The sequence below is a fragment of the Lissotriton helveticus genome, chromosome 3_1 (genome assembly GCF_964261635.1).
Source record: "Lissotriton helveticus chromosome 3_1, aLisHel1.1, whole genome shotgun sequence".
Lineage (NCBI taxonomy): Eukaryota > Metazoa > Chordata > Amphibia > Caudata > Salamandridae > Lissotriton > Lissotriton helveticus.
The window spans coordinates 1,498,992,963-1,499,017,154 of record NC_136061.1 but is presented as its reverse complement, the minus strand read 5'-3'; the positions used below and the strand labels follow the sequence as shown (position 1 = coordinate 1,499,017,154).

The 24,192-nt window shown below is 45.2% G+C and overlaps 1 protein-coding gene across 1 annotated transcript in view; it reads left to right on the top strand.

The window, feature by feature from the left end:
* GRIK4 (glutamate ionotropic receptor kainate type subunit 4) overlaps nt 1-24,192 on the top strand; it is a 596,594-nt gene that overhangs the window by 24,407 nt on the left and 547,995 nt on the right. Inside the window, exons 3-4 of the mRNA XM_078683930.1 lie at nt 12,546-12,711; nt 15,305-15,483. Coding sequence (XP_078540056.1) covers nt 12,546-12,711; nt 15,305-15,483 — 345 coding nt within the window. The remainder of the gene's footprint in view (nt 1-12,545; nt 12,712-15,304; nt 15,484-24,192) is intronic.

Genomic DNA, 24,192 nt, shown 5'->3' with positions numbered 1-24,192 from the left:
AGTGGGCGCCGAAAATTGACCACATAGCCAAGCAGAGCTATTTCCGGAGTGGGTACCAATGTTAGGCCCACAATGTCGCTCAGAATCTTGTGCACCTGGAGCCAATATTCCTGCAAAAGCGGGCACGTCCAGGACAGATGGGCGAAATCAGTCTGTGGGGCACTGCATTTGGGGCAGGAGTGCGGCTTGTTGGCATCTATCTTATGAGCAAGTGCCGGAGTGTGATAAACCCGCCTCAAAAATTTAAAGTGTATAAGTTTATGTCTTCTGTTAATGGACACTTCCCTAGTGGCAGTGCAGCACGCCGCCCATTGGTCGTCAATAATCTGGGTGCCGAGGTCACCTTCCCACGCGGTCCGCACCGCTGCATCCGAGGAAGGAAGTGAGGCCAAGCAGAGTTTGTAGAGCTTCGAGACCACATGCGTTCCCGTCTGATTCTGAATTATGAATGTGAGCATGTCAGCGTCCGCAGGGGGAAGTGGGAATGTGCGAAACTCAGCACGCAGCATGGATCTAATCCTAGTCAGTGTGAAAGAGTCCATAAATGTTCGGTCCGTAAATCGCTGGTCCTCAGTTATGGAAAAAACATGGCCGCAGAGCTGCAAATGGAGGCGTCGCGGTCCGGTTTGGGAAGAAGGACAATTACAGCCTCCCGGAGCGTGGGAGGGAGAACGCCAGACTCAAGAGCCTCCGCGTAGACCTCTACCAGTTTTGGTACAAGTTCCTCTTTATACTCCTTGTAAAAATCAGCAGAGTAACCGTCAAGGCCCGGGGCCGAGGAGCCCCGCAGTGAATCAATGGCCTCAACAATGCTCTCCGGAGTTATGGGTATGGCTAGAAATTCCTGCACATATTTTTCGAGGTATACCATGGCAATCTCATTCAGATATGGGCCGGGGTCGCGCCGCTCACCCACAAGTGAGGAGGTGCATAAAGTTTTGTAGCATGACAAGAAAGTGTTGCATATAGCAGGAGTGGAGTGATGTCGTCTGCCCTGCGTGTCCACAATTTCTGATATATAGGCCGCTTGGTGGGGAGGACGGAGCATCTGCGCAAGCAGTTTGCCCGGTCGTTCACCTTCACCATATTGACGTCCCGTATAGTGTTTGCCCAGAAATCGCAGTTCCCTGTCTGCAGTGTCCCTGAATTCCAACAGCAATGCCAGTCGTCTGGCCTCCCTGGATGTCGATGGGGATGTAAGTATTTCCCTCTCTAGTGCAGAGATATCGGTCTCAATGCGGGTCAAGGTGGAGCGTATCTCCCGCAGAGCCCCCACGTGTTTAGCAATACATGTCCCGCGAATGGTGGCCTTGAAGCCCTCCCATAGCGTGGCCCAGGAACCCACTGTGCCGGTGTTAATGTCGAAGTGCTCATCAATGGCGCCACGGATCTTGTAGGGCTGTGCCAGGGAAGCGCCACTGTCTTTCATAGCCACCCAACCTAGGGACCAATAGAGTCAAAACAACGGGAGAGTGGTCTGACAGCGTGCGCGGCAGGGTGGAGAGGCCCTCCACCCAGCCAGCGATGCCAGGGGAGAGGAGCCAATAGTCAATTCTAGTACTAGTGTTGTGGAAGCCTGAATGATGTGTATACTCAGGAACATTCGGGTGCAGTCGAGCCTCTATGTCGATTAGGGAAAAATGTGTACAAATTTCTGCAAGTATTGATCTGGCCTGACTCTTGCAGTCCGGGGAAGGGGAGGTACTGTCTCTACCCGGGTTCATTAATAGGTTAAAGTCGCCCCCCATCACTAATAGATCTATGTCGGAGTGGAGCAGCGTCAGTTGGAGGACCTGAAAAAAGCGGGAGAATCCACGTTAGGACCATAAACCCCCATTAGTGCAATCTTGTACCCCAACAGCACACCAGTAATCAGCACATATCGGCCCTCATCATCTGACTTGCTACCAGTTAATACAAAGGGAACACGTCTGTGCACAAGTATTGCAACACCTCTGGCATATCTACTGTAATTCAAAAAAACTCTGTGTGCCCCCCATCCCTGAGCCATCGAGGAAGCGTCTGCCTGCGCCAAGTGAGTTTCTTGCAGAAAAAGGACATCAACCTTGTGTCGTGCCGCATAGTTCAATACCTGTTTGCGCTTTCGCGTATTGTTCAAGCCACGAACATTCCATGACATAAGCATGAGTCTGGACGGGCCAGACTGCAAACCTACCCTGGCCATAGCGCCACACCAAAAAGAAGGACAATCAAGCTTGCATCGAACAGTACACTCCCATGAGTCCCACCAATACTCACAATCAAAAATGACCAAACAAATAAAACATTCCCCGCCCTCCACCCGCCACCCAGCCGCCCAGTGTCCCCAGAGAGGCAAACCCTAAACAAGCGCTGACGTGAGGTACAAAACTTAACAGGTAATGGCAGTGCCATTAATTGAAAATGCAGCAAATAAACCAAAACCCCAAATAAGTAAGACAAGTGGGCATACGCCATAGGGGGTAGCAACGCCACACCATGCGGGTGACCCAACCAAAGCGACTTCAGTAGTGGTGACAATTGAACAAGTGTCAAAGAAAAAAGAGGCCACATCAAATCAGCAACACTGTGAACAGGTCCCTAAAATCAGCCAATAAAGAGCCTTCAGCCTTGGCCGGTCTCAGCGAATAGGTCTGCACTGGACTGTGTGTCATTCCGGGCCGGTGAGTGTGCTGCGGATCCAGAAGCCGATGGGGAGCCCTGCCGTCTATAACCTTGACAAAAGTCCTGAGCCTCCTTGGGGGAGTCAAAGATGCGATATCTGCCGTTAACATCAACCTTCAAGCAGGCAGGATACAACATACCGTACTTTAAACCAAGATTACGAAGAGTTGCTTTGACCCCATTATATTTGCTGCGGGCCTCCTGAACCATGAGCGTGAAATCCGGGAAGAAGGATAAGACGCTGCCCTGCCATCGTACCTCGCCGGCCTCGCGGGCGGCGCGAAGCGCGGCGTCTCGATCTCGGAAGTTCATGATCCTGGCTCGGGGGTTGACCAGGGCGAGGCTTAGGACCCAATGACCTATGTGCACGTTCGACCACAAAGCCAGCCGTGAAGGTGTCCTTGCCGAACAGTTCAATGAGGAGGTGTTCAACAAAAGTGTCAAAACAACCCGTCGCAGTCGTCTCCGCCACACCAAGGATTCGGATATTGTTGCGCCGACCACGCGCTTCCAAGTCTTCATTTTTCATGGCCACGTCTTTAAGAATTTTCTCAACTCTTTCCAGTCGTTTAAGCGCTTTGGAGGCACCATCTTCCGCATTAGATATCCTGGATTCAGCCAAGTCCAGTCGTCTGTCGTGGGCCTGCACCTTGGTGCCCATATCAGCAATCTTCTGGTCTAGGCTGTCGAAGCGGGTATCGAGCGCCTTGAAACCTGCGCGCATTTCGCTCATCATGGTAGCTACCATGGCGGCGGTGTCTCCCATGTCTGCGGAGCCGGTAGCCCCGGCGGATGAGCCTGGCGGAGGGTCTGTAGCAAGGAGGGACGTCTTGTCAAATCTTAATTTTTGCTGATTCGGGTCCCTCTTCCCCATGACCAAGGCAGTGAGAATTGCGTTGGCGCCAGTGAAAGAGTGCGTGCCCGCATACGGAGTGGAAGGATGTATCAGGGCAGAACCAGGCCTCAGGTAGAATCACGTCGAACCAGGCCTCAGTGTGCGGCGTCTGACCGGGCGGTGTAGTGACCAAGCGTTGGTGTGTAGAATCAGCCCCACTTCCTCACACCGACAGCGTCAAGGAACAGGGACCACCGTGTCCCGCTGCCACAGAGCCCGTCGGCGAAGTAGAACTCACTGTGACCAGAGCAGTGTGGGAGCGTCTCTCTCCTTGAGTCCTATTCAGAAAAGGGGGTGGTGATGGACAGAGTATCTGAATTAAGCAGAACACTCCTACCCAGTCAAAAGATCAGGGCTTCATCCATCACCGTTTTTTAGCTCACTGCACCATCCCAGTTCAGAACCTGGCTACATGCAAATTAGTCTGTCCCTGGCCCAGTGCATCATGGGACCAGGGCAGACCAAACTACCAAGCCAATTCTTTACTGGAAAGGAAACAAGCTTCTGGGGACCGGTTTCTGGCATTGCAGCCGTCTTCGGCCCGGCTTGCTTGAATCCTGATGGTGCAGTGAGCAAGGGACTCATGTCTGAGCATACCCTTCCACTCCTATAGTGGCCAAAACGATTCAGAAAAGGGGGTGGTGATGGACAGAGTATCTGAATTAAGCAGAACACTCCTACCCAGTCAAAAGATCAGGGCTTGATCCATCACCGTTTTGTAGCTCACTGCACCATCCCAGTTCAGAACCTGGCTACATGCAAATTAGTCTGTCCCTGGCCCAGTGCATCATGGGAACAGGGCAGACCAAACTACCAAGCCAATTCTTTACTGGAAAGGAAACAAGCTTCCGGGGACCGGTTTCTGGCATTGCAGCCGTCTTCGGCCTGGCTTGCTTGAATCCTGATGGTGCAGTGAGCAAGGGACTCATGTCTGAGCATACCCTTCCACTCCTATAGTGGCCAAAACGATTCAGAAAAGGGGGTGGTGATGGACAGAGTATCTGAATTAGGCAGAACACTCCTACCCAGTCAAAAGATCAGGGCTTGATCCATCACCGTTTTTTAGCTCACTGCACCATCCCAGTTCAGAACCTGGCTACATGCAAATTAGTCTGTCCCTGGCCCAGTGCATCATGGGAACAGGGCAGACCAAACTACCAAGGCAATTCTTTACTGGAAAGGAAACAAGCTTCCGGGGACCGGTTTCTGGCATTGCAGCCGTCTTCGGCCCGGCTTGCTTGAATCCTGATGGTGCAGTGAGCAAGGGACTCATGTCTGAGCATACCCTTCCACTCCTATAGTGGCCAAAACGATTCAGAAAAGGGGGTGGTGATGGACAGAGTATCTGAATTAAGCAGAACACTCCTACCCAGTCAAAAGATCAGGGCTTGATCCATCACCGTTTTGTAGCTCACTGCACAAACCCAGTTCAGAACCTGGCTACATGCAAATTAGTCTGTCCCTGGCCCAGTGCATCATGGGAACAGGGCAGACCAAACTACCAAGCTAATTCTTTACTGGAAAGGAAACAAGCTTCCGGGGACCGGTTTCTGGCATTGCAGCCGTCTTCGGCCCGGCTTGCTTGAATCCTGATGGTGCAGTGAGCAAGGGACTCATGTCTGAGCATACCCCTCCACTCCTATAGTGGCCAAAACGATTCAGAAAAGGGGGTGGTGATGGACAGAGTATTTGAATTAGGCAGAACACTCCTACCCAGTCAAAAGATCAGGGCTTGATCCATCACAGTTTTTTAGCTCACTGCACCATCCCAGTTCAGAACCTGGCTACATGCAAATTAGTCTGTCCCTGGCCCAGTGCATCATGGGAACAGGGCAGACCAAACTACCAAGCCAATTCTTTACTGGAAAGGAAACAAGCTTCCGGGGACCGGTTTCTGGCATTGCAGCCGTCTTCGACCCGGCTTGCTTGAATCCTGATGGTGCAGTGAGCAAGAGACTCATGTCTGAGCATACCCTTCCACTCCTATAGTGGCCAAAACGATTCAGAAAAGGGGGTGGTGATGGACCGAGTATCTGAACTAAGCAGAACACTCCTACCCAGTCAAAAGATCAGGGCTTGATCCATCACCGAATTTTTAGCTCACTGCACCATCCCAGTTCAGAACCTGGCTACATGCAAATTAGTCTGTCCCTGGCCCAGTGCATCATGGGAACAGGGCAGACCAAACTACCAAGCCAATTCTTTACTGGAAAGGAAACAAGCTTCCGGGGACCGGTTTCTGGCATTGCAGCCGTCTTCGGCCCGGCTTGCTTGAATCCTGATGGTGCAGTGAGCAAGGGACTCATGTCTGAGCATACCCTTCCACTCCTATAGTGGCCAAAACGATTCAGAAAAGGGGGTGGTGATGGACAGAGTATCTGAATTAAGCAGAACACTCCTACCCAGTCAAAAGATCAGGGCTTGATCCATCACCGTTTTTTAGCTCACTGCACCATCCCAGTTCAGAACCTGGCTACATGCAAATTAGTCTGTCCCTGGCCCAGTGCATCATGGGAACAGGGCAGACCAAACTACCAAGGCAATTCTTTACTGGAAAGGAAACAAGCTTCCGGGGACCGGTTTCTGGCATTGCAGCCGTCTTCGGCCCGGCTTGCTTGAATCCTGATGGTGCAGTGAGCAAGGGACTCATGTCTGAGCATACCCTTCCACTCCTATAGTGGCCAAAACGATTCAGAAAAGGGGGTGGTGATGGACAGAGTATCTGAATTAAGCAGAACACTCCTACCCAGTCAAAAGATCAGGGCTTGATCCATCACCGTTTTTTAGCTCACTGCACCATCCCAGTTCAGAACCTGGCTACATGCAAATTAGTCTGTCCCTGGCCCAGTGCATCATGGGAACAGGGCAGACCAAACTACCAAGCCAATTCTTTACTGGAAAGGAAACAAGCTTCCGGGGCCGGTTTCTGGCATTGCAGTCGTCTTCGGCCCGGCTTGCTTGAATCCTGATGGTGCAGTGAGCAAGGGACTCATGTCTGAGCATACCCTTGAGTCCAGCACAGGAGGGTAGGTGGGAAATGGGAGTCCCCACGCGTAGTGTCTAGGCGGGGCCGCCTGTGGGAAAAAGGCAGCGCCCCACAGCGCCCCAACCGCCACTGCCCCCCACCCCCACCACTACCGGGCGGACGGTCCCGCTCCCCGCCCCTGTCCCGCCGCAGGCCCGAAAATCGAGGCCCCGGCTCCAGCGCGCGGACAGGCCCGAAGGCCGCGGTCGCACCCCGGAGACCGGCGCCCCCACCCAAGAGCCCTGGGAGGACCAGCGGCAAGCGCGAGCGCCTACACCCAGCGCGCGGCGGGACGGAGGCTCGGCAGAAGAGCACCGCGCCGCACTCACCGATCACACCGGCACAGAGAGGGAAGATGGCGCCAAGGTCCGGATGGCCTTGGTTCACCTCCGCCGAAGACACCACTCAGGACGCTCCCGTGGCCTCCGGAGCCACCCAGTTGGTCAGGGCGATTTCCACATTCGGATCGTCAGCAATGTGGGGGCCAGCGACAGCGGGTTACATGTTATTAATCGCCGTCGGGAGCCCGCATGGAGGAGCTTCACTCAGAGGCGACCATCCCGATCGCCTCCGTGGCCACGCCCCGACAGGAATGAAAGTTAATATTTTTTTGATTACTTTAAGAAGAAAGAAACTAGATGAGGAGATGGCATTAATCTGTGCCTCTAATTTCAGTTTGTTATCAAGAATTACGCCAAGGTTCTTTGCCTTGGCGGCTGGGATGGGAGCCTCCTCCAATTCATTTGTCCACCAACTCTGTGACCAGAAAGGCAAAAAATTGCCAAAAATGACTATTTCAGATTTATCTGAATTCAGTCTAAGACAGTGAGAGCTCATCCATGAACTAACTGCCAGCATGCAGTCCTTAAAATTTGGTGTCAGTGGAAGAGTACTTTTGAAAACAGACATAACAATTTGTGTATCCTCTGCATATGAGCTCAGTGCCAATCCGAAGGATCTAATAAGTGTTGTCAATTCAGACATGTACATATTAAAAAGAGTGGGGCTCAAGGATGAGCCCTGTGGGACACCACATGGAAGAACAAAGGAAGGTGAATCGTAGCTACCCAAAGCTACTGATTGCATTCTTCCAGACAGAAAAGAAGAGGCCAGTGTGAGAGCCTTGTCGGTGATGCCGATAGAATTCAGACGCTTAAGCAGCACATTGTGATCAACTGTGTCGAAGGTCGCCGACAGGTTGAGCAAAATCAGAGCGGCAGCGCCCCCAGTATCCAATACTGTTGTGATTTCCTCTGTGGCTTTAATTAGGGCAGATTCTGTACTATGTTCTGGCCTAAAACCAAACTGGGTTTCGTCTGGACAGTTGTTGTTAAGCAGATAGTAAGTTAACTGTTCATTCATAACTTTTTCAGACAAAAAATAGGTCTGTATTTATTCTGTTTGGTGGGATCGAGGTTTTTTTTTTTTTTGCAGTGCCAAAATAGATGACCTTTTCCAAATAGTGGGGGAAAACTCCCTGAGTAAACGTGGAATTAAAGATAGTGGTAAGACTGGGAGGCAACGTCTCAGGGGCTTGCTTGAACATATTGGGGGGGGGGGAGGGTCGTAGGGAGAGCACAATTTGGCCTGCTGGTTTAGAGTAATGATCTTATCATTGGTAATTGGGTTAAGTTCAGAAAAAGTTGCAGCATTAGGCGAGCCCACATTGGCTAGGACACATTTACCTGAGCATGTTTTCGTGTAAAAAATGACATATATTTGCTCCACTTTCTTCAGAAAGTGTTGCGCTAATATGTTGCAAAAATCTTGTGAGTGCTCAGTTACTACTTGAATGAGCTCCCTGCTGGAGTTTGTTGCCTCCTCAATTAGTTTAACAAAATATGAGTGCCTCTCTGTCATTATCATGCTTTTATATTCAACCAGTAGGGATTTGTAGTTGGAGAGATCGCTGGCATTATAGTTGTCTCTCCAGTGTCTCTCCTGTCATCTACACTCCTGTTTCTTGGCTCTAAGAGCTTCCGAAAACCATGGAGCAGTGGGTGATTTTCTCTTGTTGGGAGTTTTTTTTATACAGGACTACCTTGTCAGCTGCGTATGAGAGCCAGTTATTGAATTGAAGAGAGGCTATTTCCACATCTTCTGGAAGTTTCTTTTGGGCATTAGACAGTTGAGCATTGAGTATGTTGCCATCCACCTGTTTCCAATTGTGATAAGTCCTAGTGAGTTGTTTTGAATTGGTAGTCAAGTTCATGGGAGGGTTGAGTAGCTAAAAAATGATAGCTGAGTGATCTGTCCATGTTTAAGGCAGAATCTCTTTGATTGTGATGAGTTCAATATTGGTAAAGACACCATCAAGGGTGTGACCCGCCTGATGTGTAGGGCCTATAACTATATGATTTAAACCAGCAATAGTCATAAGATCGCCAAGGGAGACAGTATTTGAGTCCAAGCCATCTTCAGTATGGAAATTAAAATTACCTAAAAAATTGATTGGATCCTCAATAGCATAGGTTTCAAGCAGGGATTTAATTGTGTTTAGGAACCCCGTTTTCCCCCCTGGTGGACGATAGAGTAAAACCCCTTTAAATACAAGACAACTGTCTATTTTTAGGTTAAAAAAATAGCTTTACAGTCTGGGCAAGGTATGGCCTTGAAGGATGCTTTATAGGTGTTGCGCTAAATCAGCGCAATTCCACCTCCTTTTTTCTCAATTTTATTGTGTCTAAATACCTTGAAACCTTGAGGAACGGCCAAGCAAAAATCCGTTCCAGCGGCCTTATCACCCCAAGTTTCAGTGATAAACAGTATGCCTAATTGCTGAGCCTCAATCAGCTCAGCAATATCTAACCTATGTTTAGTTAGAGACCGGGAGTTAATAAGAGCACAACGTGTTGCACTAATGCCTTTTAACTTTAGTGGCAAACTGGGAGGGAAGGGTATATGGGGTGCCAGGTCTGACTGTAAGAGGAAGCCACAGTTAGGACATGCCTCTGCTGTCTTTGAGGGTAGATTAATCACGTCTAGGCAAACACAATCTTTGGTCCTATTAGCTGGAAAAGTATCTAGCTTGCGCAGGTCCTTACCAGTGTAAAGCTGGCGTTCCCATGGATAAATAGAGAATTGGGTAGCGTCCCTGGTGCTTAGCGCGGTTTTAGCGCAGACGGGCACAGACATGCCTGTCTTATGCGAGCCAGCAGCGCACTTACTGTGCGCGTCCGCTGCGCATCCTTTTTCCCATAGATTAAATATGTTTCCTCCGGAAGTGATAATTACAGCTGGACTGCCAACCAGAATCAACTAAGATGGCGGCAGTCACAGCAAGAACAACGTGGCACTCCCTCTGCTCAAGCAGGAGCCCACGTGACAGGCCGGAGAGTGAGAAAGCTCAGTGCTGGTAAGTACGAGCAAAATACGTATAAGTAGTTAAAACGTTTAAAAATAGTCCTATGATTCAGTATAAAACAATAGATGCAGTAGAAAACAAAGGATGCGTTAAAAGCTGTGCCTTACACGAGCTTGCGCTACACCACAAAAACAACACTGTGCACCAATTTACTCTCAAACACTGCTGGACGAGGAACACAACATAGAACATTTCCACTATTGCTATTCTCATACAGCTAATACCAACACTAAAGACACACCTTCAGCATGCCCAAAAAATACTGATCACTCTTCTACAAAACAAAGTCACACTATCGCCAAAGCACATTCTCACAACTGTCTACTAATAACTGCTCTATCACTCTCTAAAGACAATCATCACATCTACGACCTTCTCACTGATGCAAAACCAGACATACTATTCATAACTGAATCATGGTTGGAGATGATATGGCTCCAGTCCTGCTTGAATCAATACCAATAGACTATCAAAAGAACACCTAAAATCATATAGGCAAAAATGGATGTGGCCTAGCTGTTGTGTTGTGGCAAACATTACATATCACTAAAGTGGACGGCGTCTCCATAAAGAATTGTGAGGCCTTTTCACCAGATGCAATCCTACACCATCTTCCTCCTGTAACTTCCTGCTCCTTTACAGACCTCCACCTAGCACAGAAACATTCCCAGACACACTTCTAGACACAGTTTCAAACCTGATAATACTACACTTCAACCTATGCATTCTGGATAACCTCAACATTTGGTTTGAAAAACCAATATGCCCCATCCAACAACAATAATCGCTAGCCTAGGCGAAATGAACCTGCATCTGATCGTCCACAAACCCACACACAACGCTGGACACATCCTAGATGTCATTTTTGCTAAAACCGAACTAGTTACCTTTCAAACTATGACTCCAGTCACACAGTCAGACCACCATTTGCTTTCTTTCTAACATAAAACAACACTAAGCGACGCGCCTAAAACCACGTTGCATGCATCCACCTATCGACCATGGAACAAACTGAATTTGGAACACTTAGAAACACAACTAACATCAAGTACAGATCTGGAAACAATAAATTCTGTTAAAAAACTATATGAGTCGCTACAGGAAGCTTTTGACATCCTGATAGCACTCAAAACCACACATCAGAACAGAGGAAAACAGGCACCTTGGAGAAATACAGAGATAAAAAACATAAAACAACAAATTAGAAATCTGCAACCTGCCTAGCTCAAAACAAACGCCAATCAAGACAAACTTCACCTACAGAAAATTTACAGGTTACACAAGTCAGCAATCAAAAAAGCAAAGAAAAGGTACTATTCCGACAGAATTCAAAATGCTAAATGTGCAAATAAAGAATTCTATGAAATACTCAATGAATTTCGTAAACAAAATTGCCTAGAAGGAGCTCATCCCGTTACTCAAGATTTCACTTTTTTTTTTTTTAAATAATAGTTTATTGAAAACAGAAAAAAAACAGAGTCATCATCCAATCAATATCTCATACAATACAGAGTCAAGTATAATGGGCAAAACATAAAGACATTAAATCGAGATTTCACATTTTTAAACCTTCTTCTCATGTTTGACAGCCATATGACATTGATTGATACTTTGGACATGAATGGAAGGAGCCCTTCATTCTATGATTAAAGCAACCTATCAGAGAAGTCATCTGGCATTGTATCAAAAATGGGTTAGGCGAGTGAGGTGATGTAGTGATTCAAATCAGCCCCTGGCTGCAGTGAATCCTATGCCAATTCCAAACACTTCTTTTTTGTTGCCTTTATGCCAATCTACTGTATCACATATTACTGCCCATTTACTACAACCCTGTCATCCTACTATTAATCTCCTGTATTATCTGCTTAATTAAGCCCTCTCGCACTGTCTACCTACTGTTGTCCTCTCTCTCTACAAACTTTGGATCTTCCACTCTGTACTCTACTGCTATCATGCCATCCTGCTCCAAACATGTCTTCAACCACCCTATTTCTCTGATACCACACTCATACCTTTTGTCCCTACCACTGTCCTCCCTCTGTTTTCTCCAGCTAGGCTTTAAACCTGTCCATCTACTACTTTTTCCTATCAGGTTTTCTCACTTTTGTTCTTCCATTCAGCCCTCTGCTGACCTCCCACCTCGTCATCCTACGGTATGCCCACCACGTTCTGCTACTGCCCTTTACCCTGAAATTCTACTGCTGCCTTCTCACCCAGTCCTCCATCAAGAGTCTTACTATACCATTCCCGGACTTCCTGCTCTGTCTCCTGCTGCTCCTGGCCAGCCGCGGCCCGTGCAGGTAAGATCGGTGGGGGATTTCGACTGACGATGACGAGGGAAAATTAAATAAATAATTAATTTTCCCTCGTCATCGTCCTTCAAAATACCCCCACACATGGCCCCATCGCATGGGCTGCGGCTGTTCCTGGTCTTCCCATATCTCTTCTATTGCCTTCTATTTTGTTTTTTTCCCCCTTTTCACTAACCAATCCACTTTCTGTAGTCCTTATTACCCACTTGAATCCTCTGCTGACTTTCTGCAATCACCCCCTTGACCATAGTCACCACTGACCACTGCTCTTCCTCTTATTTCCAGGTTCCTCATGTCAAAGTTGGCCCAGAAGAGTTCCTGAAGTTCCAGTTTCAGAGATTCACCACCCTCAACCTCCACCCCAGTAACACAGATGTCAGTGTTGCTGTTGCTTCCCTGCTTCACTTCTTCAACAGCACCACTGCCTGCCTAATTTGTGCCAAAGCAGAGTGTGAGTGTCGCTGTCTATATTCAAAAGCGGTAGGGCTTCATATTGAGAGATGTTTTCCATGGTCCATACAAACACTGTTATTTCACTGAAACGGATGGCTCCCTGTTGGGTGATTGGGTACCTACAAGAAAATCTTGTGGAACCAAGTTTCATGCTATCAACATAGACGTGTTCACAAGTACTTGAAAATGCGCCTTACCTCATTGTTTCTAGAATTATGGATCCATATTGATCAAGCAGATCTTTGCATATAGACTAACTTTGTTTACGTCATTCTGTGTGATAAAAACACGCCACTTCAGATGTCCACAATGAATTCACCTTATTCTAGACAGTTGAAGCATTTTAAGGTAATGCTTGTGAGGGCTCTTCCTCATTCTGATGAAACCCCAAAGCAAAGACTGAAGGTTTCTAATTAGACCCCCCCCCCCTTCTGCTGAGGCCTCTTTATGAAGAAAATAACCATTCGGGAAACAACGGCCTATAAAATCATTTTAGAAAGGTTGTTTGAGTTCAAAAATTAAGTTAATGAATATAAATTAAGGTTCTTAATTAGATTATGAGAGTAAATTGTGACTGGAGGCTTAACATCATCTCTGATCCGGATCTGGATAATAGGAAAAATAAAAGCCTGCCTCAACCTCCTTGAATCCCTAAAAAGAAGGTTACTGGAACTTTGTGAGAAACTGTTTAGTTTAAAGACATGAATTGTTAAGATAAGCCTCAGTGACCTACATTTATTTCCACCCACAACCCTAAACAGAGATGAGATAGTGAGAGGGGGGGGCGGAGAAACGAAAGCAGCACTGGAGAACAAAGGATGAGCATGAAATAGTGGAGTGTTTCCTGTTGGAGTGAAGGAAGCAAGAGAAAGATTATTTTATTATTTATTTCGGATTTTTATTAAGTACTATGGCCCAGATTTGCGAAGACATATTGTTGCCATTGCGACACACAAGGTATTGCAAGGGCTTCAGTGAGATTTACTGAGAAACGTAAAACCACTTTGTGTGGCTTCATGTGGCTGAGTAAATCTGAAGTAACGCATGGCTGCCTTGCATTACTCTACAGCGAGGAGGCGTTCTATGGGTGGAGTATGGCTGTTCCCATGTACCCACCCATGGTTTTAGACGTACAAAAGGGGGTGGATTAAACTCAGATCTGTTGACTGGGTGTGAGTGTTTGATTGGTTCAGATGCTCCGTCCATCACCACCCCCTTTTGTACTGCTTTTGTTCGCCCTAAGTTGGCAGGATATGCTCAGACGTGAGTCCCTTGCTCAGTTTGCCACTGGATTCAAGCAAGCCTGGCTGAAGACGGCTGAAATGCCAGAAACCGGTCCTAGGAAGCTTGTTACCGGTCCAGGGAAGGCATGGCTAGGCAGTTCGGGCTGGACTGTTCCCATGAGGCACAGGGTCAGACTGATTTGCATATGGCCATGTCTGAACTGGGGTGGCAGAGTGGGCTAAAGAACGGTGATGGATTAAACCCAGATCTGTTGACTGGGTGTGAGTGTTTGATTGGTTCAGATGCTCCGTCCATCACCACCCCCTTTTGTACCACCCATGGTTTTAAGCGCATTCCCAGATTTACTAAGATTAGTATACTTGAGAATGCACAAAATGCTATGCCTTCCCAGGTGAGAATTGTTTTTATTTCTCCTCATTTTTCCCAGTTTCCATGTGTGCTACATTCTACAGCACACAAAGGAAGCGGAAAAAGACTCAGAGGAAAGACATAAAACAGAAAGACGGAAAAGGGGATATACTGTTGATTAGATAAAAAGAACTTGTGAAAAAACATTTGAGGGGAAAACTTTGTTGACCATTTTGAAGTAGCTAACTAAGTGAAAAATATGAAGAACCAAAAAGAAAGTTTGTGAAAATATCTGCAAAATAATTTTTGGAAGGAAAACTTCTTCTGCCGTTTTTCTAACCGACTTTCCAGAAAAATAAATCAAAGATCTTTAAACATTTTCCACTTATTTCGCCAGAAATAAAGCTCAAAAATTGACTTTTTCAAAGGAGCTAATTTTGTGCAGAAAAACATTGCAAGAGAGATAATTGGATCTTTTTTTAGAAATATGCATGCGATAGGCTATTTTTGGTGCGGTGCTTCAGCAAAAGCACGTGCAGCACGGCCTTTCTGTTAAATAACTTTCTTCCCAGTAGAATCAGGTTGTGGCCAAGAGGTTTCTGTATATGCAAATTACATCCTATTCCTGAAGTTGAGGAAAAAAAATCAAGATATTGTGGATGTTCCTAAGATTTTGTTTCCACAGAATTCAATAAAAACACGTTTTTTATTTCACAAGGGAATGACAGTAAATCTAAAACAAAGTTCGCATAAAATCCCAAACTTTTAAAACGGTTTCGAAAACGTTTTATCATTTTTTAAAAGGCCTAGTTTCGGTATTGAACACCTAAAATAGTTATAGAGTATAACAAAACAATTCTTTATTGTATGAATAAACATACAAGTATTGGCAACCTTTGCTTTTACAGTATTTACGTTTAAATGACTGCTGTACTGGTTTTATTGTTTAAAACTGTTAGCTAAATGCTCTAGTTTGTCTCCTGCTTCTCCTCTCACAGGCCTTTTAAACCTGGAGAAGTTGCTTCGCCAGTTTCTCATTTCGAAGGACTGTCTGTCTGTACGGATGCTGGATGACCGCCGTGACCCTACACCCCTTCTGAAAGAAATCCGGGACGACAAGACATCCACCATCATCGTACACGCCAACGCTTCTATGTCCCACACCATCCTACAAAAGGTAGGGTTTCCCCTTCTCTCTACTACACCGTTGGTCAGCAGGCTGGGCTCACCACTCGCCTCCACCACCCTACAACAGAAATCACACAATCTCACAGATGTAGCTGTACATTCTTCCAAATACTCTGGTAGAAGATTGTGGTTGCTGTTCTTGACCCACACAATCTATAGAAGTTAGCCCTCCCTGTCCACTTCCAACGCTCTCTGACTGGAGGTAACATCCACGGTCTACCTCCAGCACCAGCTTGTAGATGTAACAGTCTCCATCCACTACCCACATTTTCAGAAAAAATGTAGTTGTTCACTCCCACCTCCACATGAAAGTAACCATTCACCACCCAACCCATCCAGCATAACATGTATTTGTAAATCGCAAATCCACCCAAGGATTTCTTGGCACTGAGTAAGAGATGCTTAGTACTTATTTTATCGACCTTAGAAGGACGAAAGGCTTAATGGACCTGCTGAAGTTTGTACCTGTGACCATGAGGACAAACAAAGGCCCCTGTAGTGGACGCATTAGTCCACTAAGCCACCAGATCCAGCAGAGGTAGCAGTCACTTTCTGGGTATCACACTGTCAAGCAAAAAGCAACTCTCACCTTCCACCTACCACACATAAGGACAAAGAGTATGTTCTCCATAAACCCATATCAGCATTGAGCAATGACTCTCGAGTACTCACGCTCTTCATGCAACCCTGTCCAACAGGTACAAATCCTTCAGGATTCGAGTATCACCTACTGCATCTTCAATTAGGCATGATCCTTCTAAAGCACAACCTTCACCCACCACCAGTTGCATCCGATACAAAACATCCCAGGGGACATGCCTTACTACTCCTTTTATAAGATGTGTTCCCCCCAGAGTTCACCTTCCATCGCATACACATTCGATTATGTGAAACTTCCTGGAGAACATCATCCATATCTGACAATTTAAGGTAGAAGGTGAGATTGCCTTACTTATTTGGTAGTCTAGTAATGTTGTGACACGGTGTGTCTGAAGGCGCCTTCTAAACTTGCTCTATTGACAGATACCGCAATCCATGACTTGTCTTGTACGCAGGTCATGAAAGGTAATTCCTACTTCTGTCACGTGTTCACTACAGTGGTGTGCCTTGTTCTCGGTACTAAGCCCAATAATGCTGTGACCTGTACTCCTTCTAGTCCCTGTAAATCTTTGTGTAAAGGTCGTTAGATGCTGTGATCGATTCTATCCAAGGGTCCTGTGGTGTTGTGACTTGTTCTGCTTGCAGGGCCCCAAATTGATGTTTCCTGTTCTGTCCGCAGCCGCTAGCGCTGTTATGACGTTATCTGTTTTCTGGAATACTGGGACTTGCTCTGTGTGTAGATTCAGAATTTCCGTTACGTGTTTAGTATGATAAATTTAATTTTGCGATTGCTCTGTAGATAGATCCCTTTAATTTCGCAAATTACTTAGTACATAGATTCCTTTAATGCTTCGACTTGCTTTGCCTGTTGGTGTCCATAATGCTGAGACTTGCTATATCTGCAAGTCTCTGTAACTCTGTGCTTTCATTTGCCCACAGGGTCCTGTCACTTTCTGTGTTGTAATTGTAATTATATAGCGCCCACTACCCCTGACGAGGCATTGAAGCACTTTTTGGCAACTAGCACCCTACTCCGGAACCCAAAAGATTTAGTGGTGGAATAGTATAGGGAAATATGAGTATAGTATTAGTATAAGGAGGTACAAGTTAATTTGAGCAGAGGAAATTTGAGTCTGTTAGTTAGATTGAATAGAGTAATGGAGGGATAGAAGAGGAAAAAAAACTAGAAGTGTTAATTGGTAGATCATAGTATTAAGCTGAGGTCTGGGATGAGTAAAGGAGAGATGGTGGAGGGAAGAGCCTGTAGAAAGGGAGTTAGGGAGAAAGAGATTCAGATTAAAAAATGAGGTTTGAGATGAGTCAAGAGAGAGATGACATGAGGGAAGATTTAGTAGGGCTATTTGGAATATGAAATCTTTATGAGGTTTGTATGTGGTTCATGAGTAGAATGCCTTTGCTAATATTGTGTTTGGATGTTGGCGGATGTCGAGGACTTAAGATGGGAGCTCATAAGTTAAAATTTGGCAGTGTATCTGGCCTAAGGCCTGACCCGAACAGGACCAAACAAGCAACTGCCCTTGTCCTCTCTGCCCAGCCCAACAGGCAACTGTCCTTGTCCTCTCCCCCCTTAGTCTTGACACCCAGGTTGAAATGCCCTGCTATGCTTAATATTGCCCTATTTGCCAATGGAACCCTAACCTTAGCCAATCAGGACCCTAACCCTAAACCCTAGAGCCAATGGGAGACCTGGCCCTATTAACTAATCATAGCCCTAACCCTAACAGCCAATCAAAGCCAGGGCCCTGATCCCTAAATTGAGGGGGAAACTCTAACCCTAGTAGCCAATCAGAACCCTAGCCCAAACAACCTATCAGAACTAAAACCCTAGGCCCTTAGTCATATAGAAGTACCAATCACAGCAACAGATGCAACAACTCCTAAAAAACATATCGAGGAGCAATGTGACCATAAGTCCTGACTGCAGTGACTCCTCTATTCAGAACCTGGTTGGATACAGACAGGCACAATCCACACCTCCTAGCTTTCAGATTCTACTTTTCAGGTAAGGGACAATTTTGAAGTCACTAAAATACTGCTTTTTGCACATATAAACTTATCACATTTCAAGCCAAAAAATGAGTGCTGAATAAACTTTAAATTAAAGTTTAAAGAACAGATACCTCTGAGTACCATAAATCACAACTATTCTTTGTTTGGCCTGCAAAAGTCCTTTTTATTGACTTTGGGCGACAGATTTATTTATATTTTTTACTTTTAATCTTTTGTTATTTGACGTTTCCTACATCCAAAATCTTATTTTTACATCAACACACTTTTTATATATGAAAGTACTTATATACACTTGCACTTATATGCACAATATTTGTCTGAATATTACATTTCCACCTACATCTCAAAAATTAAATAAACCAAAACAGTGTCTTTACAAAAAATAATAAGAGTGTCTTTACAAAAATAATAATAATGTCCTTACAAAAAAACAAAACTTATTTTTTATATATACAGTTGGTCACCACTTTGTTACCATATGTTGCAATTAAATTGTTAGAGTCCTAAATTTTCAGTAGCATTTACTGGGACCAAAACTACCTAAGCCCTCGAAGTATACAATTTTCAGGTCCTATATAGGGTCGGAGAATTGATTTCACAATCTATTATGGAGGAACATAAATGTTTTTACCCGACTGCCCTAATGGGGTCCATATTACTTTTACTTAAATTACTCCGAGCCTCTATCAGTTTGGTGCCGACGCGTTTCGACCTTATATGGAAGGGACCAAAAACTCCAAGTTTTACAAGGTCTTCTTCAGGGCTTTTCTTTATTTTGATAGGACGTCTTATAAACATATCTTACAATGGCGCTGCCTAGCGTCTATTCCACTGTTTTATTATGCCGGACTTCCACGCATACCTTTACAAAGCGTAACACTACAACGCATAGTACCCTTACACTATCCAACACTTACCCTACGGTTGCACCCACTGGAGTTAGAATAGTTATTTTTACCCCTACACTATCCAACACTTACCCTACCGTTGCACCCCCTTGGAGTTAGAATAGTTATTTTTACCCCTACACTATCCAACACTTACCCTACTGTTGCACCCCCTGGAGTTAGAATAGTAATTTTTACCCCTACACTATCCAATACTTACCATACATGCAATGTAATGTTATGCGTTGTAATGGTATGCGTTGTAAAGGTAGTATGCGTTGTAATGGAATGCGTTGTAAAGGTAGTTTTTAAAAATTCGTTGTAATGGCATGCGTTGTAATGGTATGCGTTGTAAAGGTAGTATGCGTTGTAATGGAATGCGTTGTAAAGGTAGTTTTTAAAAATTCGTTGTAATGGCATGCGTTGTAATGGAATGCGTTGTAATGCGTTGTAATGGATGTTGCGTTATAAAAATTGTGTTGTAAAGGTGTTCGTTGTAAAAGTATGCGTTGTAACGTCATACATCCGGAACCTGCATAGCCTTGTGTTGAGGTGATTCCTCTCTCTGAAAGTTCCTATAATTCTATGTTTTTTTTCTGCGGAGGACTACCAATTCTGTGACATTCTTTGTTTGTAGGGGTCCCTCGTTATCTATGATTTACTCTGTCTTCTCAAACCTAGAATGCTGTAATTTACTCTACCTGTTGCCACTGTAATGCTGTGGCCTGCTCTGTCTTCTCATACATAGAATGCTGTAATTCGCTCTTACTGTAGCCTCTGTAATGCTGTGGCCTACTCTGTCTTTTCATACCTAGAATGCTGTAATTCGCTCTACCTGTAACCACTGTAAGGCTGTGGTCTACTCTGTCTTCTCACATCGAGAATGCTGTAACTTGCTCTTCTTAGACACTGTAATGCTGTGGCCTATTTTGTCTTTTCATACCTAGAATGCTGTAACTCGCTCTGATTAGACACTGTAGTGCTGTGGCCTGCTCTGTCTTCTCAAACCTAGAATGCTGTAATTCACTCTACCTGTTGCCACTGTAATGCTGTGGCCTGCACAGTCTTCTCAAACCTAGAATGCTGTAACTCGCTCTGATTAGACACTGTAGTGCTGTGGCCTGCTCTGTCTTCTCATACCTAGAATGCTGTAATTCGCTCTACCTGTTGCCACTGTAATGCTCTGGCCTACTCTGCCTTCTCATGCATAAAATGCTGTATATCGCTCTCACTGTAGTCACTGTAAGGCTGTGGCCTACTCTGTCTTCTCATACCTAGAATGCTGTATTTCGCTCTGCTAAGAAACTGTAATGCTGTGGCATGCACTGTCTGCTCATACCTAGAATGCTGTAATTCACTCGACCTGTACCCGCTGCAATGCTGTGGCCTGCTCTGTCTTCCCGTACCTAGAATGCTGTAATTCGCTCTACTTGTACCCGCTGTAATGCTGTGGCCTGCGCTGTCTTCTCGTACCTAGAATGCTGTAATTCACTCGAACTGTACCCGCTGTAATGCTGTGGCCTGCTCTGTCTTCTCATACCTAGAATGCTGTAATGTTGTGGCCTAAGTTGTCTTCTCATACCTAGAATGCTGTAATTCACTCTACCTGTACCCGCTGTAATGCTGTGGCCTGCTCTGTCTTCTCATACCTAGAATGCTGTAATTCACTCCCTGTAGCTGCTGTAATGCTGTGGCCTACATTGTCTTCTCATACCTAGAATGCTGTAATTCACTCCCTGTAGCTGCTGTAATGCTGTGGCCTACTCTGTCTTCTCATACCTAGAATGCTGTAATTCACTCCCTGTAGCTGCTGTAATGCTGTGGCCTACTCTGTCTTCTCATACCTAGAATGCTGTAACTTGCTCTACCTGTAGCCACTGTAATGCCTTGATCTACTCTGTCTTCTCATACCTAGAAATAATGCTGTAACTCGCTCTGCTAAGACACTGTAATGCTGTGGCCTGCACTGTCTTCTCATACCTAGAATGCTGTAATTTGTCAACCTGTAGCCACTATAATGCTTATGGCCTACTCTGTCTTCTCATACATAGAATGCTATAATTCGCTCTGCCTGTAGCTGCTGTAATGCTGTGGCCTGCTCTGTCTTCTCGTGCCTAGAAGGCTGTAATTCTCTCTACCTGTAATCGCTGTAATGCTGTGGCCTGCTCTGTCTTCTCGTACCTAGAATGCTGTAATTCGCTCTACCTGTACCCGCTGTAATGCTGTGGCCTGCTCTGTCTTCTCGTACCTACAATGCTGTAATTCACTCTACCTGTACCTGCTGTAATGCTGTGGCCTGCTTTGTCTTCTCATACCTAGAATGCTGTAATTCACCCTGCCTGTAATGCTGTAGCCTACACTGTCTTCTCATACCTAGAATGCTGTAATTCACTCTACCTGTACCCGCTCTAATGCTGTGGCCTGCTCTGTCTTCTCATACCTAGAATGCTGTAATTCACTCTACCTGTACCCACTGTAATGTCGTGGCCTGCTCTGTCTTCTCACACCTAGAATGCTGTAATTCGCTCTGCCTGTAGCTGCTGTGGTGCCATGTTTTGCTATATCTGCTGCCTGCACTGCTGTGACATGCTGTTTCTTCATATTCTTGCATTGCTGCATGTGTTCTACTGCGGAGATGTTTGAGGCTGCACCTGGCCTCCTGCAGTCACCTCCATGGGTTGGAAAGAGGCAGTTGTATTCAGCCGGTAGGGGTCTGTGACATGTAGGCTTGTCCCACCCGGCACACACACCATACCCACCTTGCTGCTCACCGTCTCCTTAGGGGGCCTCTGATCCTAAAATGTACTCTGCCTTCGGGGCACCTGTGAAGTGTACCTTGTATAAAGATTAGTTCCTTTCAAATTGCTTTCTGATTGCCACTGGAGTTTCACATCAATGCACTGTGTTCGACAAAAAGTCTGTTTTCCACAATCATTCTGACCTGACCTTTCTCTGGCATGTGAATGTAATGCAGTGACTCATTTTCTGGAAAGCAATCTCTGATAGCAATCTGCTGCTGTCAAAAGTGAGCCTGGACAAAATTGTTTCCAAAACAAGAACATGGTAAAATCCACACTTTTGTTTAACCCACCAGCAGAGCAGTATGTATTTTTTTGTGTAATCCAAAACCTGCTCTGTGGGGTGCCCCAACCTTTCTGACCCACACAAACTCCAGAAAGGTGGTGGCTACCTACAGCTATATTGATGGGCAGCCAATTAGAATAGGCGTAACACAAGACTTTCTTATTGGTTGAAAAGTTGACCAATGTGAATTGTTTAAATAGCACGTGGCCTTATTGGCCCCTATATAATCCAGTCAGACTAGGGTCATGTGATAAAACAATGTTTGCTTGCAGCTGAGAGGCCAACAAGAAAGTTGTAGCCGGGACTGTCGCCCAATTATGTGCAGTCTGATACCCCTGATCATACAGTTTGTGCACTGCTGTGGAATACAACGTGCTTTTGTGTTTTTTATTTTTTTCAGCCTTTTGTAAGTGAAAGAGGATCCCTGAAAGAAATCTGTATTTGCCTCAGAAATTGTTTCCAATTATCACCCACTGAGAAAAATTGCATTTCACCTAGCCCTAGTCACAAGCTACCCAATAGAATGAATACTGGTTTGTACTAGTCTATACCACATAAAGATTTCAACTGTATGGCCAAAACGAAGCAAAGGGAATTTGCATTATTTCCGCTGTGTTTACAAAAGAAAGCAGGGAATACATTTATATTTTCCACTTTCTATTGTATTGCAGCGTTTATATTGAGCTTACTGCCCTTATGGTGGGCACTGAAGCACGTGTTACATGGGCAGCAGGCTACTTTGAGTAGAAGGGTGGCCTTGATACTTTTATGTCAACTACGATTACTGCCTTTACATCCTCAATAGTTTTGGCTTCTCCTTTCTTTTTGGGGACTCTTCTAGCTTTTTGCTCTGAGCCTGATATTCGGTTGGTAAACCTTTACTATAATACCTCTGTTGTGATAGAGCAATTTGACTTTTTTTAGATGACTTTTATGTGAAATTCAAATTTCAAACGCAGAGTGGTTTTATTATGTGTTGGGGATTTTAATATTTTTTATTGCATCACAGAGGTGAGCGGGTCTGTGGTTTTATGAACCAGAAAAATGGAAATGTTACATATGTTAAGCATATATTGGATGGGGAGGCCCTAAATATTCTTATACGGAAGCATGATATAAACTTTGCTAATGATTTGGTTTACAAGGCGAAAAGAGGTGCTCCAACCTTTAAGGGTAGCTCTAAAGGTAGCAGGGTTAATTGTATTTTATTAACAGCTGAACTTACTCCACTTGTCCTTGACTTTAAAGTTGTTGTTAAGTATGAGAGTGACCGAAACCTATTGACCTTTTCACTTAATAGCCAGTCAAAAAAGATTGTAAAGAATAAACACTCTAAGATAGAGTACTCTAAGAATAATGGTTAAAAAAATCGAATAGACTAAGATTGACTCAACTGCTTTTAACAGAGAGCTTGTGGGTAAGAATAGGGTCTCCGTTTCAAACTGTCATCGGAGGAGGCAGATGGTCATACCATTCAAGCGGGTTGGGTCTATCTCTGAGAATAGGACCTCAATTAAACTGGTGAGAGAAAGGCCGCCACATAGATGATTTAATGCAGCAAGTACATCTGCCCATAAGCAGGTAAAAGCAATTCTTAAAATCCATCCACGATCTTTAGATGAGATCAGAATGGCAAGATGGTCATTTAAAAACATTGTGGAGGAGAGGAAGAATGAGATTCGTTCTAAAGCATGGGTGGTAGCTGCTCAGACAAGAGATAACAATGCATTTTGTGAAATAGTTAACAACTCCTTTTTCACAGACGAGACGCATCGAATGTGGAAGCGTTGATTCCAGCAGATGTTTGGGCGTCCCACTTCTCGGAAATTTCCAATTCAGGTGATAGGCAGCTGTTATCTGCCACTCCAGTAAATGACACCTATTTGTATGGAAAATGTGTACAGGCCTCAAAATTAAAATTGGAACGAATAAAGTTGATGTTGCCATTAAATATTTGCCCTTGGGAAAGCACTAGGCCCAGATGGTGTCCCGCTGATATTTTTAAATGTAATATCAATCTTTGGGCGCACCTGCTAACAAATGTTCATAGGAGTGCTGTGACGGGCCCAATCCGTGACTCTTGAAAGACAGCGATT